Here is a 15111-nt window from a genome sequence, read left to right as displayed (position 1 = left end):
TTTATCAGCTCCTCTACTAATTCTGCTTTGTTTCTGTTCTGGATACCTCTTTTTACATTCTGGCTAGATCGGCCACATGCAACATTCTCTTCTTCAGTGAAAAGACAAATCAAAGGCTTTTGAGACTGCCCCGGGTCACGTACAATGTTCATGCCTTTCTTGTCACTCTGGTCAGACTCAGCTAACTGAGAGCCTCCTTCACAGAAGAGATCTGCTGTAAAAACGGCAATTGTTGTTCATGACCTCTAGCATCCCCATGCAGGTTACAAAAAGCAACACAGCCGTCAAAAGTGTCATCAGCACTGCCACTGGCACAGGACCAAGAGATCTGCACAACACCTGTCATTAGAAGACAGCCTTTGGTGCTGCCTTTGCAATGTCGGTGGAAGAAAGTGTCGTGTTTGTGTTTAGTCGGCAGAGCATTCAGGAGCTGAGCCTTGGAAGAGGAAGGAGAACTCCCGATCCGTATGAAGGACACGATGGGTGTGTCTGCCTGATCAATCGGTTTGTTTTTGTGCCTCTGAATTGTGGTCTGCTCCTCTTAACTGTGGTCTGCTTTCCCAATTGTTCCGTGGCTTTCCAGCTCTTTTTAACTTGGCTGAGGGAACTCTCTTGGTGCGGTGCATGGATTTGGTAGCAGGAGGGGGAGCGCCAAGTGGCACAAAGCGAGGTTTGTTGAAATGTACTGTCTCGTGAAATCAGGGGCACCATGAAACATCGCCACCTGGAGGTCCATGGCATGTGTGTGTGTGTCAGACCTGCTGTAACAGAGGCATCCCCTTCTTCACGCTCAGCATTGAAAAACTGACTGTCAAAATCTGAGGCACTATCTGAGCACTCAGTGCCAAGGCTTGTTGCATTCGGAGTGCTCAGAACGCCTTCTTTTGCTTTGCCATGCTCCTGGCAAACCAGATACCTTCCACGGTAGTCCAGCATCAGCAGCTTGTGCCGAAAATGGAAGGGGTATTCACTGCCAATCCTGGGCTGGCTTTCACACAGGGCAGTCTTGTCGATAACCTGAAGATCTGCCCTCCCCCTTTTCCTTGCGTAGCAATTTTCTCGTCCCGGGTGTTTGATCAAGTGGAGGACCTCTTGGCCTCTGGAACGCTCATTCCTTTTAGGATCCTCCCACTGTTCTGCTGAGGGTGATGGCTTGGATGAATCTTTCTGCTCAGCCCCCTGACCAATATCAATTCTCCCGTTTTAGACTTCTTTCTGCAGATCGCTGTTGGAGGCTACATAGTCTCCATTCACAGGGGAATTCAGATCTTGCTCCAGAGTGCCCCCAGGATCACATCCACCGCGCTTTCTAAGGATCTCAACGGACTTCTTCTGACAGCCAGTTTCCTATGTGATGGTTCATCTGAGCTAAGCATTTAAACTTCCGTTCTGGAGACATGTTTTTGCATGTTGCTGCTCTACTCAGCCCTGTCAGGAGCAGGAAAGCCTGAGTTCGGGGAACGGCTGGCTTCCTAAGACTCAGGGAGCATTCCTGCGCCTCCTTCATAGCACTTCACATGGTGTTTCACTCTCGCCTCCCGCAGAGTCTTGCTCAGAGGTTTATTGACGCTGGCCCGGAGGTGGCGAAGGCGTCTAGCTCCGCGGGCGCTGGTTACTGGCACCTCTGCCCAGGCGCGGAGCCTGCTGCTGGCCCCAATCAGCTGGCCCTTGCCTGGCGCCTCCTGAGCACTCGCCGTGGCCCTCGCAGGAAGGAGGCGCATCTGCGGAGGCCCTTGCGCAGCCCTCTGAAGGCGCCTGCAGGGCAGGCTGGGCAGGCTGGGCACAGCAGGCAGGCCAGGGCCGCTGTGCAGCCGGTGGCTGCAGCGGGAGGGGAGGGCGCCTCCGGTGGTGGGCTCCAGAGCTGCATGGTGGGCCAGCGCTGCAGGGAGGTGGCACACGCTGGCTCCTCGTCCTCTTCGTCCTCGGACTGCCCGGGGGGCGAAAGTGGCCGCACTGTGCCTTCCCCTGCCAGCGGGACAGGTGCCCAGGCACAGTGCAGGATGGACCGGCGCGGGATGTGGGCTGGCCAGTCGAGGTGTGGGGCTTTGGGGAGGCAGTCCAGCAGCTCGTGACCTTCCTCGCTCAGCAACACGGTCTGGTTGCGCCCAAAGCGGACCCGCCTGCATGGTGGGGATGGCGGGAGGGCTGTGGGCACAAGCAGCTCACCCAGCACTCCTGCAGGTGTTGGGGGAGCGTCCAGCAGGATGGAGGGTGGTGGCAGTGGGAGAGGGCCATCCAACTTCCATCCATCCGTGTCCGGCTCGGAGGTGGGCAGGAGGTGGCGAGGGGGCAAGGTGTCCTCGCTTGTGAGCCTGGGAGGGAGAAAGGAGGTGAGGAGGCTGCCTTGGGTGCCCCAGGGGGAAGCCCTGGTAGTGGCGGCAAACGCCAAAGGGTGCCAGGGTGCGGGCGGAGGGGGCGCTGGGGCCAGGGCTGCAGCAGTGGACAAGGAGCAAAGGGGCTTCCCAGTTGGTGAGCAGCAGGCATGCGGCATGTCCCGGGCATCCCGCGCGTCGACCCCCAGCCCTAGCCATGCCATGCCCTGCTCTTTGGGGGGCCCAGGCCAGGCGCAGGTCTGTGGCTCTGGGCTGCATCGGGCTCTTGCCTGCGGTGGGCCTGGCCAGGGCTGTGGGGCAGCCCCCCTGCAGGCCAGGCCTCCGCTTACCCTGCCTGCCGGCCGGCTGCACAGTCCTGCGTCTCCACCGTGGGCAGGAAGGAGGCTGCTGGAAGAGGAGGCAGAGAGGCAGTGAGCGAGGGCAGCCCGTCGGCGGAGCCCCAGCTGGGGCCGAGGGCGGTGGGCGCTGGCGGCGCTGGGCTGTCTTGGCCGGGAGGCGCTGCCGAGCGCGCCTACGCTCTGGGCCGGGGCTGCTCACCTCCGGGCTCGTCCACGCTGCCGTTGCCCAGGCTGCCAGCACTGCCGCGAGGCCCCTGCACAGCCCAAGAGAGCGCTGCCTTAGTGGCGAGCATCCACGCTGCGCCAAGAGGCGCCCTGCTCGCGGAAGGGCTGCGCGGGGCACGCAGAGCTGAGGCTGGAGGCAGGCTTGCGCGCAGCACCGTCAGGCTGCCCTTGCTGCAGGTGCTGCCGCGGCCTCAGCCCTCTCGCTGCCCGCGCCAGCTCGGGGCCATGCCCAGGCTGACTCCTACCTTGGGCCAGGGCCTTTTCCCCGCCGGCACCAACACCACCGCTATGCACAGGATCGTGAGGACGTTGACGACCGAGGGCATGTGGGCCAGGCACACCACAAAGAGGCTCAGCACCACAAACTCGCCCACGACGCTCAGCCTCCGAGGCTCCATGCCGCCACCGGAAGCGCGCCGCGAACGTGCAGCCTGCTCAGCGCTCCGCCTCCACGTCCTGCTCCAAGAGTGCCACCCAAAACACAGCACCCACCTCTGAGCACGCCGCCCCTTGCAGCCACCCTCCCCCTCCCCGACCAAGGCAGACCAGCAGCCCCCAAAGCCCTGCTCCCCACCGCCCCTCCAACGCCCCTCCACCAACCTCCCCCGACCCTGACCGCTCCGCTCTGCTCTGCGGCTCACCCTGTGCACGCTCCTCCGCACCCCAAGATCGACAGCGTCAATCTGACACCAGGAGAAGAGCCAAAGGCCGCCGAGAGCAACTCTGCAAAAAGCAGGGCACGGTGCCCTCACTCCGTCGGCCTTGCCCGGCTGCCCGCTCCCGCCGCTGCTTTCCCACGTGTGACGCGGGGACAGCGGGTCGTGAGCAGCAAGGGCGCAGAATGGTGCCCGAGCGTGGCTGGGCTTCGCGGCGGGGACGTTTGCCTGATTGTGGCACTTGTGCCCACCGAGGGAGCGTGCAGCGGGTGGTGGGCGCTGGGGGGGCGACAAAGCCAGGGAGAGCGCCCCGAGGGGAGGAGAGACTGCAGAGAGACGGAAGGAGCCACCTCTTACCCCGCTGCCTCGCTCCTTCGCCCCAGCTCAACACCACGCTCTCCACCTGCTCGCGCACTCGCTCGCACACTCGCTCGCTCGCTCGCTCGCAGGCAAAGTGACAGCGGCACTTCCCCCAGCCCCACCTCCAGAAAGACCCCGGCATTGTGATGCCATGGCCACATCACTTCCACACACCTGGTCTGCCAGGGCACCCCCAGGCCCCACCTGACGCTGCTCTCACACAAACCCTGGCTGCAAGGCCAAGCACTGGAGGGCACCGAGGAGCAGCATCCCTGATCTGCTTTGCTGGAGGGTGATCCAGGCCTTGCAGCCACCACTAGAGCAGCACCCTCAGCTTTGCACAAACTCGAAGCCCAGCGTGGGGCAGAAGGAAATGCCAAGTTCTGCAGCCAGGCAGGAACAACTCCATGCACCAATACAGGCTGGGGCCAATCGACTCCAAAGCTGGAAAGGCCAACAGCATCATGAGCTGCATTAGGGAGAGCTTTACCAGCAGGTCGACGGAGGTGATCCTTCCCCTCCACACAGCACTGCTGAGGACACACCTGGAGTACTGTGTCCAGTTCTGCACTCCCCAGTACAAGAGACACACGGAGCTCCTGTAGTGAATCCAGCAAAGGGCAACGAAGATGATTAAGGCACTGGAGCATCTGTCAGACAAGGAGAGCCTGAGAGAGCTGGGACTGTTTAGCCTGGAGAGGAGAAGCCTCTGGGGGATCATCTTAGTATGTGATTGGGGAGGGGGAGTAAAGAAGAGAGAGCAAGACTCCTCTCAGTGATGCTGAATGACAGGACAAGGGGCAAGTGGCACAAACTGAAATACAGGAAATTGCACTTAAAGATCAGAAAATACTTCTTTACTGTGAGGGTGGTTAAACACTGCAATGAGTTCCCCAGAGAGTCCGTGGCGTCTCCATTCTTGTAGAGAATACAAACTTGACTGGACATGACCATGAGCAAGCTGCTCCAGCTGGCCAAGCTTCAAGCAGCGCGGTTGCACTCGAAGATCGGCACAGGTCCCTGACCACATAAACTATTCTCGAGTCTATGGTGGCATTTGGTATATATGTCCACAGCCTAGTGGGCAAGGGGTCTCCGCCCTGGGGGGTCCAATCTGTGCTCGGGGCTGGAAGTGAACCCCCAGGGCACGTGTGGCTGGGTAACAGAGGGCAGTGGCAGACAGCAGCTCTTCTGGAAGAGCTTAAACCAACTTTTATTGACAAACCAAAACAACATCATCCTAAAAACAACCCCAAGAGCTCCCCAGGTAGTGAGTAAGGGTCTTGCACACTTGAAGCTGAGAAAGGTGGATCTTCAACAGCTTAATATTGCAGTGGGCTGAAGAAAGAGACCTTCCCTCCCTCCCCCAATATACACAGCAAGAAAAGCCCCAGCCCCAAGAAGTAGTGGTCAGCACAAAATAAATAGGTAAACCAGCAGACCACGCTGAGCTCACACTGCACCAGAGAACGTGGCTCCATGGGAGCCTTCAGGCAAGTCCCACCACCACTGCTGCTTTCAGTGGCCTTAGAAAGATGCTTGAGCTGCTGGAAATCTGCCTTCCTGGGGATGGGGCAGCCCAGTCTGCCCCTTGCAGAGCCCAAGGGCTCTGCCAAGTCTCTACTGCTGTTGGGGCAGGGTGGCTGGCGTGCCCTGTGGTGGCATCAGCCCCTGCAGTCAGGGGCAGTGACCTTCAGGGCTAGGAGGGGGGCAGCGGCAGTGCTGGCATGGAGGCCAGGCTTTGGGGCTGCTCTGTGCCTTGTCCCCAAGCCCGAGGGGCTGGCGTGCTCCCAGCAAGCCCTGGCTGCTCTGCCCCACGTCACTGGTTCATGACTGCTTTTAACGTGTCCTGTGAACAAGCATTTAGGCAGCATTCCCACAGCTCCAGCAACGCAACCCTAGTGCTCCCTCTGCTTTCTGCTGGGGCAGAGGAGCTGAGCTGCCCAGAGGGGGCACCGACCTCTGCCCCCAGTGGGTCAAGGCATCTGGGACCCACAGCACGGGTGACCCAGAGTAGACAGCCACGCATCTCTGCCAGCCCAGGTGAGGGACACAGGACAGCCTGGGGACCAGAGGCCTTCTCCAACCCCACTGCTCTGAGAGTAAAGCCAAGAAAGGGATCCACAAAGCAGAAACGCAAAATAGGAGGCACAGCAGCAGGGAGGAGATGTCCCTCAAGGTTGCTGCAAGGCAGAGGCGAGGAGAAGGGCATGGGGCTGGGGCAGGCGGTGGAGCTGGGCTAGGCGTGTGGGGGTGGCCCCTTTGCTTCACGCTCCCACGAGCTTCTTGACCATGTAGCCTGGCATGCTGTAAAGGAAGAGGGCCAGCAGGATGAGGAGCAGCAGGGCCAACACTATTTTGATGATGAGCCACTTGTAGCGGGTGCAGGTGAGGTATTTGATGGACTTGAGGGGGTTGAGGAACCTCATGAAGGATGTGTCTGGGCGGCTGTTGGGGAAGCAAGCATCTGTCATGAATGCCATGGCCACAGAAAGGGAGGGCAGGCACAACAAGCAATACAACCAACATGTGAGCCAATGCAGCGGCAGCATTGTGTCCCACCCAGCCACTCCAGGGTGCAGCAGGCTCTCTCTGGGTTGGGGCCACAGCAACCATCCCCACCCAGATGTGGCTTTCCTGTGGCTGCCCAAGTGCATGATCCTCCCCGGCTCACCACAGTCTGCTCGCACCCTGGCACAGCCTTGACTTTCCTTTTACAAGCCCAGCTGGCAATGGAGAGGGGCACTGTCAGAGAGCTCACGATCTCCTTCCTTGGATAACCCTTCACGCAGTGAAAGAGCCTGACCTTGAGGATCAGGAGGGTTTCCAAGAGGAGCCAGCAGAATTTGTCCCAGAAGGAGTGCAGGGACTTGAGTGGGGGGGGTGGGGGAGGGGGTCCTGATGAAGCTGATGTCCTGGCAACGGGTACCAGAGGGGAGGAAGAAGAGGTGGGAGGCTGGGAAAGGGGGATGGAGCTAGGAAGGGAGGGAGAGAAGGAAGAGACTAAGGAAAGGCAGGGAAGTAAATAGAGGGCACTGGAATGAACCAGGAGAGGTGACTCTGCCCCTTTTACCCTGCCCGCAGCCCTCATTCCTACATCCCCAGATAAGTGACCCCTTTCTAACCTTCCCCTGCCTGGCTACCTCCCCGGGAACCACCCGACGCAGCATCTCCCACAAATCCAGGCATCTGCTGGGGGAGAGGCGTCTCCTACTTACTTGGGTTTCTCCAGTGGGTCAGGCTCATTGCGAGCCAGCCCAGCAGGCGATTTCTCTGCCTCCTCTGCTCTCAGGAGCTGTAGTTCAGCTTCAACTTTTCCCTGCAGGGAGCAGAGAGAGGCCTGCTGAGACATGGGCAACGCTCTCCACCGCCGGCCCCAGAGACGGTGCCAGCCAGCGACATGGTGAGCAGAGGGGGCCCCACGTAGCAGAGGCAGGCATGAAGGAGCTCTGCAAAGGGGCCTCCGTGTACACAGAGGATGCACTCCCCAGGACAGAAAATCCCCCCGCTTCTCCCCATCCTTGCCGTCATCTCCAGCTCATCGTTTTCATCCCTGGCCACAAACGGCCACCAGCCTTTCACTCGCTTCTGCTTGAAGAGGGAAACCATGGCCAGCTCTGCCTCATTTGTCCCCATCTCCATGCTGCACTGCTTTGCAGTCTTAGCTCCCCGGGGAAAGCGCTTCAGGTCCAGCTCGATTGCTCCTGGTAGGAGAGGGGGAAGGATACATGGTGGCACCCCTCAACTGTGAGTCTTTGGCTGGAGGCGGGCTGGGCCAACATTTCCTGCCCTGGCGAGCATTTCTGAGCTGTGTGTCCTGGCATCCTCCCACACATCTACGGCCATGCATCCTCCGATCTCTCCACTATAGCCTGCTTTTTGGGTCACGTCCCCACCTCCTCTCACCCTCTCAAACATCTGCCCACGGCTTCCAGCCACCCTGCACTCCAAAACTAGCTTGGGCATAGAGCTCCCAGACAGGCACCTAAGGGAAAAAGCTAATGCCTTTGCTACAGGAGCAGCCTTTGAACAGCAGCATGAAGACAAGGCCTCTTAGCCTAACTGCTCTTACCTGCAGCATCCAAAGGCATTTGTAGGACACAATTGGCTTAAAGACCAGGGCTGTCCTTCCAGGATCTGTTCCTACATAAACCTTGTCTCATCCCACATGCCTTCCTGCTCCATCAGCCATGTAACCTCCCCCTATCCCTCCAGCTTCCCTGTCACCCCAGCTCAGCTGGCCCTCCCCTCTTACCGAGGAAATCGTCGGCTGAGAAGTGGTCAGCATCCCAGACCTGCAGGGTGAGGCGAGCAGGGAGCTTGTCTTCAGTCTCATCCCAGGAGAACATAGACTCCTTCTTGGAGTTGACCATCTTCTTCTCTGCCATCAGGTAGTCAAAGGGAAAGGTGGAGCGCCAGCTGAAGTTGCCCTCGCCAGTGAGTGAGGGGTAAGGGACATGTGTGTCTTGCTTGTCCTCCTGCTGGCCCTTCAGCCACCTGCAGGGCCCAGAGGGATGAGAGGGGTGGCACATATTAGCAGGAGGGAGGAGAGGGCAAAGGGCCATCCTGCGCATACAGCTGGCATGTCTCCAGGCCAGCAAGGCATGGACACACTGGAAGGACTCAAGAGTAACGAGCAATGGGCTAGGGTTGCTCAAATCACCATGTCAGCCTTGCCAAGAGACAACATGGGCATGAGGGCCCTAGAGGGAACAGGCTGATTGAGGGAGCAACATGCAAGCTGGTTATCGGGGTCCTTCTCTGGGCAGGGGGATGTTCAAGAGATGGAAAGGAGCAGGCAGCACTGCTGGGAAGTCTGGAGCAGAGCTTGCTGGAAGGAGCATTATGAATGTTCCTCAGCTTCTTCGACATGACAGGACACCTCTGTTCCTCAGGGAACTCTCAGATTTGTGTGAGTCTCTTGGTCCTGAGGGGCTGCAGCCAGCAGGGATGTGGGTCCGTGCTTAGACACTTAGTACAGGGTTGTTCCCCTGGCCTCTGAGCATGCTGACACTCCCGCTCTGCCCTGCAAAACACACAGGGCAAGCAATCCCACCCCAAGCACAAAGGGAAGGCCTCTCACGTTTCAGATTCAGAGTCATCACAGAAAAGCCACCCATGCATAAACCACCTACTTACCGGCCTTGAAACAGACAGTGACAAGACCTTGTCCCCCTCACGCACATGTACACAGACACAAATTTCACACGCCTGCCAGTATGCAGCAACGGCATGAGAGAGCATGGGTCCTGCCAGCATGTTAAAGTTCATCGCTCCAAGGGCACCTGCCCTCTGTGCAGCATGGCACTGGGAATGCCGAGGCAGGCACTGCATGCACTGCCCTAAACAACCCTCCACTGCACTCTGCAAACAGGACCAGACATAGAAAATGGAACACGTTCTCCAAGAGCAGCATGAGGTGCAAGACGAGGAGACCTGGCCCAAAAGCTCAGGGTAGCTTTTGGGAAGCAGTGAGCAGTTTAGCAGAGCTGTGGGAAGTCACTGCATGCTGTGATGTCAGCCATCAGCCTTAGATTCTGCTACACTAATCTGACCTTCCTCCTCATGCCTCTTTGCCATGACATAGGGTTTAAGCCTTTGGAGAAAGCTTGTTTTCTTGCCTGCTGCACATTGCGCTATGATCTAGTTGCATCTTAACCTGTGCGTGTCAATTTAAAATGAATGAAAGGATCTGGGAAATCCAAATCGACTCTTGCTGAAGCAGGACAGTTCAGGCAGCTCCGCAGGGACGGGAAAGGGAAATCTGGGGACCAAATTTGGCGGAGCCCATGCTGAGGGCCAGTCTCAGAGCCCTGCTATATGAGGACAGGAGAAAAGGGACTCACAAGCACGTTAAGGTAAGTCGTGGGCCAGGGCTCACTCAGAGATGGTCCACAGGTACCATCTGCCCCATGCTGAATATGGGGAGGGTCAGTGCGGTCTGAGATCAGATAACCTGAAGGGACCAAGCAGCAAGACCTCGGCCATTACCCCCGACAGACATCTTCTCTCCCACCAGGAAAGCATCATCTTCCAAAACCACCTCATCCGTGTTCCAGATAATGACCTGCAGCTCAAAGCTGGGCAACCAGGCCAGGCAGCACAGACAGACACACACAGTAGGTCAAGCAGCCAGCAAGAGAGACACAGAGGCAGAGACAGAGCACAGCACATAACAGCAGCACTGGCACCACCTGGCCCTCCCCATGGGGAAACCCTTCCTAGCTGCATCACAGAACCCCCCCTCTCCAAAACCAGCCCTGGGGCCTAAGTGAGCACCAGGACCCCACCTCGAGGAGAAGTGGAAGTGGTGGCACTGGCCAGCCACATCGTACACACCCAGCTGACAAAAACGTCCCTGGATTTCTCGCCAGTCAAGTAGTCATCGTCCTCCAGGATGACCTCGTCTGTGCTCCACACTATCGCTCTAAGCTCATATCTGGCAGCAGGAAGGGAGACCAGGAGGTGAGGCACAGAGGGGGGAACAGAGGGAAGGGGCAGGAGGAGATGGGGTGGGCAGAAGGGAATGGGATGATGCTGCAGGAAACGGGCCAGGAACGCCAACTGCAGGGCTCTCTCGCAGCCGTCTTGACCAACAGGGCAGGAACACAGAGGGAAATGGTGCCTCAGCTTGGAGGCAGCCTAGGCAGGGTCAGAGGAGCAACAAAGGGACTTTTACCTTCATCTACTCTGAACTGCTGCATGGCCCAAGCCAAAGGCTCTAGGAGACAGCACAGCCTTAGTCTCAGGTACATTTGTGGTTACAATGCGGGTCTGTTGGCCCTGCAAAACAGTCTGAAGACAGCTCTTTTCCTCATTTCCCCACCTTACCCAACTGGGCCACCCTCCTGGAAACACAGGACAATTTTCCCCTGCCTTCAGAAGTCAGCTCCAAAGGCTCTACCTGCTCTTGTGTCCCAGTCACTTCATCGGGCATCACTGCCTTTCCTAGGACTCCAGCAAGTTTGGAGCCTGTAAGATATTCCCAGCATTGCCTTTGGTGTGCAGGCAACTGGGGTTTCCCAGCCACACTCGGTTCACTTGGGAATTGTGCTGATGGATAAACCAGCTCCCGTGGGAGTTGCCAGAGGAAAAGCAGAAGCCAGTTTCCTTGAACTGGAAGCAGCTGCAGTGTGGATGGGCTAGAAGAGGACTGGAAGACAGTGGCAGAGAAAGGCAGCCATGTGGCCACAATCACATCACATGGCTGCAAGTGCCAGGGACTCCTGTGGAACTGTGAGATTCCTGCCATCTTCAGTACCAGCACCCTCCGGTCTGCTCCTGTTACGGGGGAGGGCAGGGGGGGGCTTTCTCTGTGCTGTTCCTCTATAGCACCTAGCACTTGTCCAAGCAACACAGGGATGCTCTTCAGAGCTAACAGGCCACACCGTCAGCTCGTGTTACATGCTGAAACTCCTGGCAAAGAGGGGGGAGCTGCGTTAAATCCCGAGGATGATACATCAGCAGAACCTTGCTGAAATACAGCATCTTCCTACAGACACAGGCACTCACGCAGGTGCTCTCCAGTGCACGTGTGAAGACATACATGGGCTGATGTGTCCATGTGTAACTTGACTGGAGCTCACGTTTATCCCTGCCAAAACAGAGCGACCAGAGCCATAGCCCTTCCTGCTCCATTTTCCCCACAGGGAAGGGTGCATTGGTGTTTTCAAGGCTATTGAAATCCTCCCTTCAGCCCCTCCGGAGGAATGTCTCAACTCCAGCACACGGGGCACTACTGAGCATGGCTGCCCCTGGCTGCATTGCAGATAAACCTCTGTTTTTTCCAGGCTGCTTCAGCAACTAGAGCTTTCTCTGGCTTCAGCTTTCCTGCAGCTGCCTGCCCTGCTCTTCACATCCAAGCTACGGCCCTCGGAGATCAGAGGAAATTGTCTCCACTTTCATTGTGCTTTGGAGCCAAACACCAGTCGACTGAGCACAGGAGTGCAAGAGATTCCCACGAGGATGCAAATACGGCCTCTGCATCCCAGCCCCCGGGGACGGGCAAAAGGGGCCCAAGGACACAGTCTAGCTGGATAAAATTGGCCTAGCATGGATGCTGAGGAACGCAATGTCTTCCTTCTGTCTAAAGGACTCCTAGAGGGGCTGAGCATCGGAGGGCAGAGGCGGAGAGGACAGGAATGGGAAGGAGAGCTCTCTAGTTCACTGTCTGCTGCCTGCTCTGTCCTACCTGCCTTTACCAAGTCTCTCCCAGTGATCTGCCTGGTGCCAGGGCCCTTCCTTGCCCAGAGCCCCAGCCAGACTGGGAAACTCTCCCCTCCAGCCAAGGGCCTGTGGACGCCCTGACCTAGGCTAACCCCTGCCCCTGGGGCTGCGTTCGGGCTGGCTGCATTGGTCTGCCCCCTTCCCCATACCAGGCACTAGCTAGCAACTTGAACTCCTCGTCTAGACTGACACAGAGAGGTGAGGAGCTGCAGGGAACTGAACAGATGGGAACTGAAGCACCCTGCAAGGGCAGCTCCACAACCTGTGGGGAAGCGGAAGACAGCATTTGATGCCTCCAGTCTTGGGATCTCTGGCCATGCCAGTCTGGTTGGGGGTCCCAGGCACATGGCTGTGCTGAGCTGGGCCATGGAGAACCAGTAGAAGAGTGGGGAAGCAGGGCTCCAGCCCCAGCCACAGGTTTTCCCTGGGGTTTGTTGGCTGGCAGATTCCTTACTTCTTTGGTTTCCTGGGGGAAATATCAATGGCAGGGCCTGGTGCCAGCATATCCATGGGGAACACGTCAGGCAGGGGGGAAGCAGGGGACCCAGAGACTTTGGGGTATGAAATAGGTGCCAGCTGAAGATGAAGAGGCATTGAAGATTTAGTCAGCTGGGTTCAACAGGCCGAGCGTTAAGGACTGCTATGTCCAAGTGCCACTTTTCGTAGGCTGCCTCCCTCCCCACTGCTCCCCATGACAAGGGGGGTTGCAGCTTGTCTGCCCAGCTGAGGTCTCTCCTCCCTGCTTGGAGGCTAAGCAGGCCCTGCCCTTCCCCCGGATCTTGGGCTGCGGGGACCTGTTCAATGCCCGGCTTGTCAGGGTTCAGCAATGGACGCGGCTCCACGTGCTCAGGGACCAGCCTGCAGCCTGCGCGTGGAACGTCTTCCCAGTGGTGCAGCACGGTCAGTGCTAGGCGCTCCTCTGCCTGCTTCTTCTGTCCCGTGTGGGTAAAGGGAGGACTGAGTGTGGAGAACTGGGCAGAAGAGACACCAGGGACAGCAAACAATCCCAAGCAGGACCCAACCTCCTACTGACAGCAGGACCTCCAGTCTGGCTTTGCAAACTTCTGCTGACATCCTCTTCCCCAAGGCCACACACACTGCTCCTGCTGGCTACCTCTTCCAGCTCCTACCAACTTCAAGGCAGCAGAACTGCCTAGTAGTTGCTCCTCTCCATCTCCTTGGGCCCCCTTTGTTCTTGCACCAACACTCCCTAACTCCTCTTTCTCCCCTTTCTACTCCTAGGCACTCACAGAGAAGGTCCAGATCCCCTACCAGGCTGTATTTTCCCACGCTCAACAAGCTCTATATCCACCGACACTGCTGCCCCCCTCCTCTGCACCCCTCCTGGTCTGCATTCAACTGTGTTGCACATATACAAGTGATTTGGACACAACCATTGTTTGGGGATGCAGCTATATGGACAGTGGCTTCCTAAGCCCTGCAAGGGCCAGGATGGGCTATCTGCATTGGTCCTTTGCCATAAACTGCCAGCAGGAAGGTTTCAAAGGCAGCTTTGGTCATGCCATGCCGTGGATGCTCACCAGTAACTCTGACAGCAACCTGGGTCGTCTATAAGACACTGTCTAGCTGGTGACATAACGCAGGCCCCACACAAGGGGGTGGCTGGAGAGACATTGCAATGCTGCAGGGGGTGATGGGATTCAGTTCTGGATGATGAGGGGACACCCCATGCCCCTGCTCCCCTCCCCACCTTCACGCCATGGGGTGCGTACCATTTTCATCCTCCATCTCTGTGGCGCCACTGAAGACCCTCGTGGCCACTTTCACTCTTCCTCCTGGACCAAAGGGCGGCCCATCCACTTGGCCCTCTTTGCACAGCTTGCACAGCATTTGGGAAGGCTTCATGGGGTCACGCCACATGTTATACCCATGTCTGTGAACAAGAGCACAAGGTCAGACTTGGAGGAAGAAGGAATTTTTGTTTCCATCTGCCAGAAACGCAAATGTTACTGCCCCTCAGGAGCCAGGATTCATCAGGGAAGGATCTGAGGCTCCACATGTCAAACTGCAGAGCAAGGTAGGGCCATCCGTGCCCAAACTCTACGCTTTGCCGATACCTTTCCAGCCCAGGCCCTTCACTCTGTGCTGACCCAGACCTGCAATCCCCAGCGCCCTCCACTTTGCTACTGATGCTCAGTTCTGCTGCTCCGGCCCAGCTGCTATTTCAGCAACCTCTTCATTTCTATATCCAGACCTACCAATGCCCCTCAGTCCCTTCCTCACCGCCCTGTGCTCCTGCTTACAACCTGCTCTCCTGCTACCCCACTGTGCTGGTCCCAAAGCCCACGTTAAGACTGAGGGCACAGCACAGATTCCCTCATCATCAGGCAATGAAAGAGGGAGATCCCTACAGGAGATCTAGGCCTAGTGCGGAAGATGAAACTGACACGGGTCCAGACACCAGGTTGCACAGGGAAAGCTTGGCTCATACATGGCATAAGGCTGTGACACCCCACAAGTAGCTCGGTGCTTGCTGTAGTAGCGGTTCTCCAGGTCAATCTTGGTCTCTCCAACGAGGTCGTCGGTCCCCACCAAGTCCCAGTCGTACACCGCCACCCTCACCATGGACTCCATGGGAAAGGTGGCCTCAATGTCAAAGGACCTGTGGCGGGAGAAAGGGTGGAGAGGGAGAACAGGCTGTAGCCATCCAAGGGTTTGGATGGCGCTCAAGACACATGCATGGGTGAGGTGGGTCTGCTCCAGTCTCTGGACAGTGTTTAATTGCACCTCCCACTGCAGTACATTCAGCTTACGTGTTGTCACTAATTCTCTGCGCGGACTGCTTCTGAACTAGCAGCCCTAGAAGGGAGAGCGATCATGAGGATCGCTTGACGTGGATGTCCCAATAGCCCTGAAACTAAATGTGTGTGTCACTGGAGAGCCGGCAATGCTGTTACTTGGGTCCAGGCCTAGCGCTTCCTAAAGTAGGCACCTATCTTGACCAGATACGGA

The 15111-nt window shown here is 57.6% G+C and overlaps 1 protein-coding gene across 1 annotated transcript in view; it reads right to left on the bottom strand.

Annotated features, from left to right (window-relative positions):
- Positions 1-6179: 6179 nt before the first annotated feature.
- LOC138066503 (otoferlin-like) overlaps positions 6180-15111 on the bottom strand; it is a 109850-nt gene continuing 100918 nt past the window's right edge. Inside the window, 9 exon segments of the mRNA XM_068936371.1 lie at positions 6180-6360; positions 7131-7231; positions 7438-7616; positions 8168-8409; positions 10250-10351; positions 12593-12714; positions 12933-13076; positions 13873-14032; positions 14591-14761. Of these exon segments, the coding sequence (XP_068792472.1) occupies positions 6180-6360; positions 7131-7231; positions 7438-7616; positions 8168-8409; positions 10250-10351; positions 12593-12714; positions 12933-13076; positions 13873-14032; positions 14591-14761 (1402 nt within the window).

The sequence above is a fragment of the Struthio camelus genome, chromosome 3 (assembly GCF_040807025.1).
Source record: "Struthio camelus isolate bStrCam1 chromosome 3, bStrCam1.hap1, whole genome shotgun sequence".
Classification (NCBI taxonomy): Eukaryota; Metazoa; Chordata; class Aves; order Struthioniformes; family Struthionidae; genus Struthio; species Struthio camelus.
This window is presented reverse-complemented; position numbering and strand designations above follow the sequence as displayed.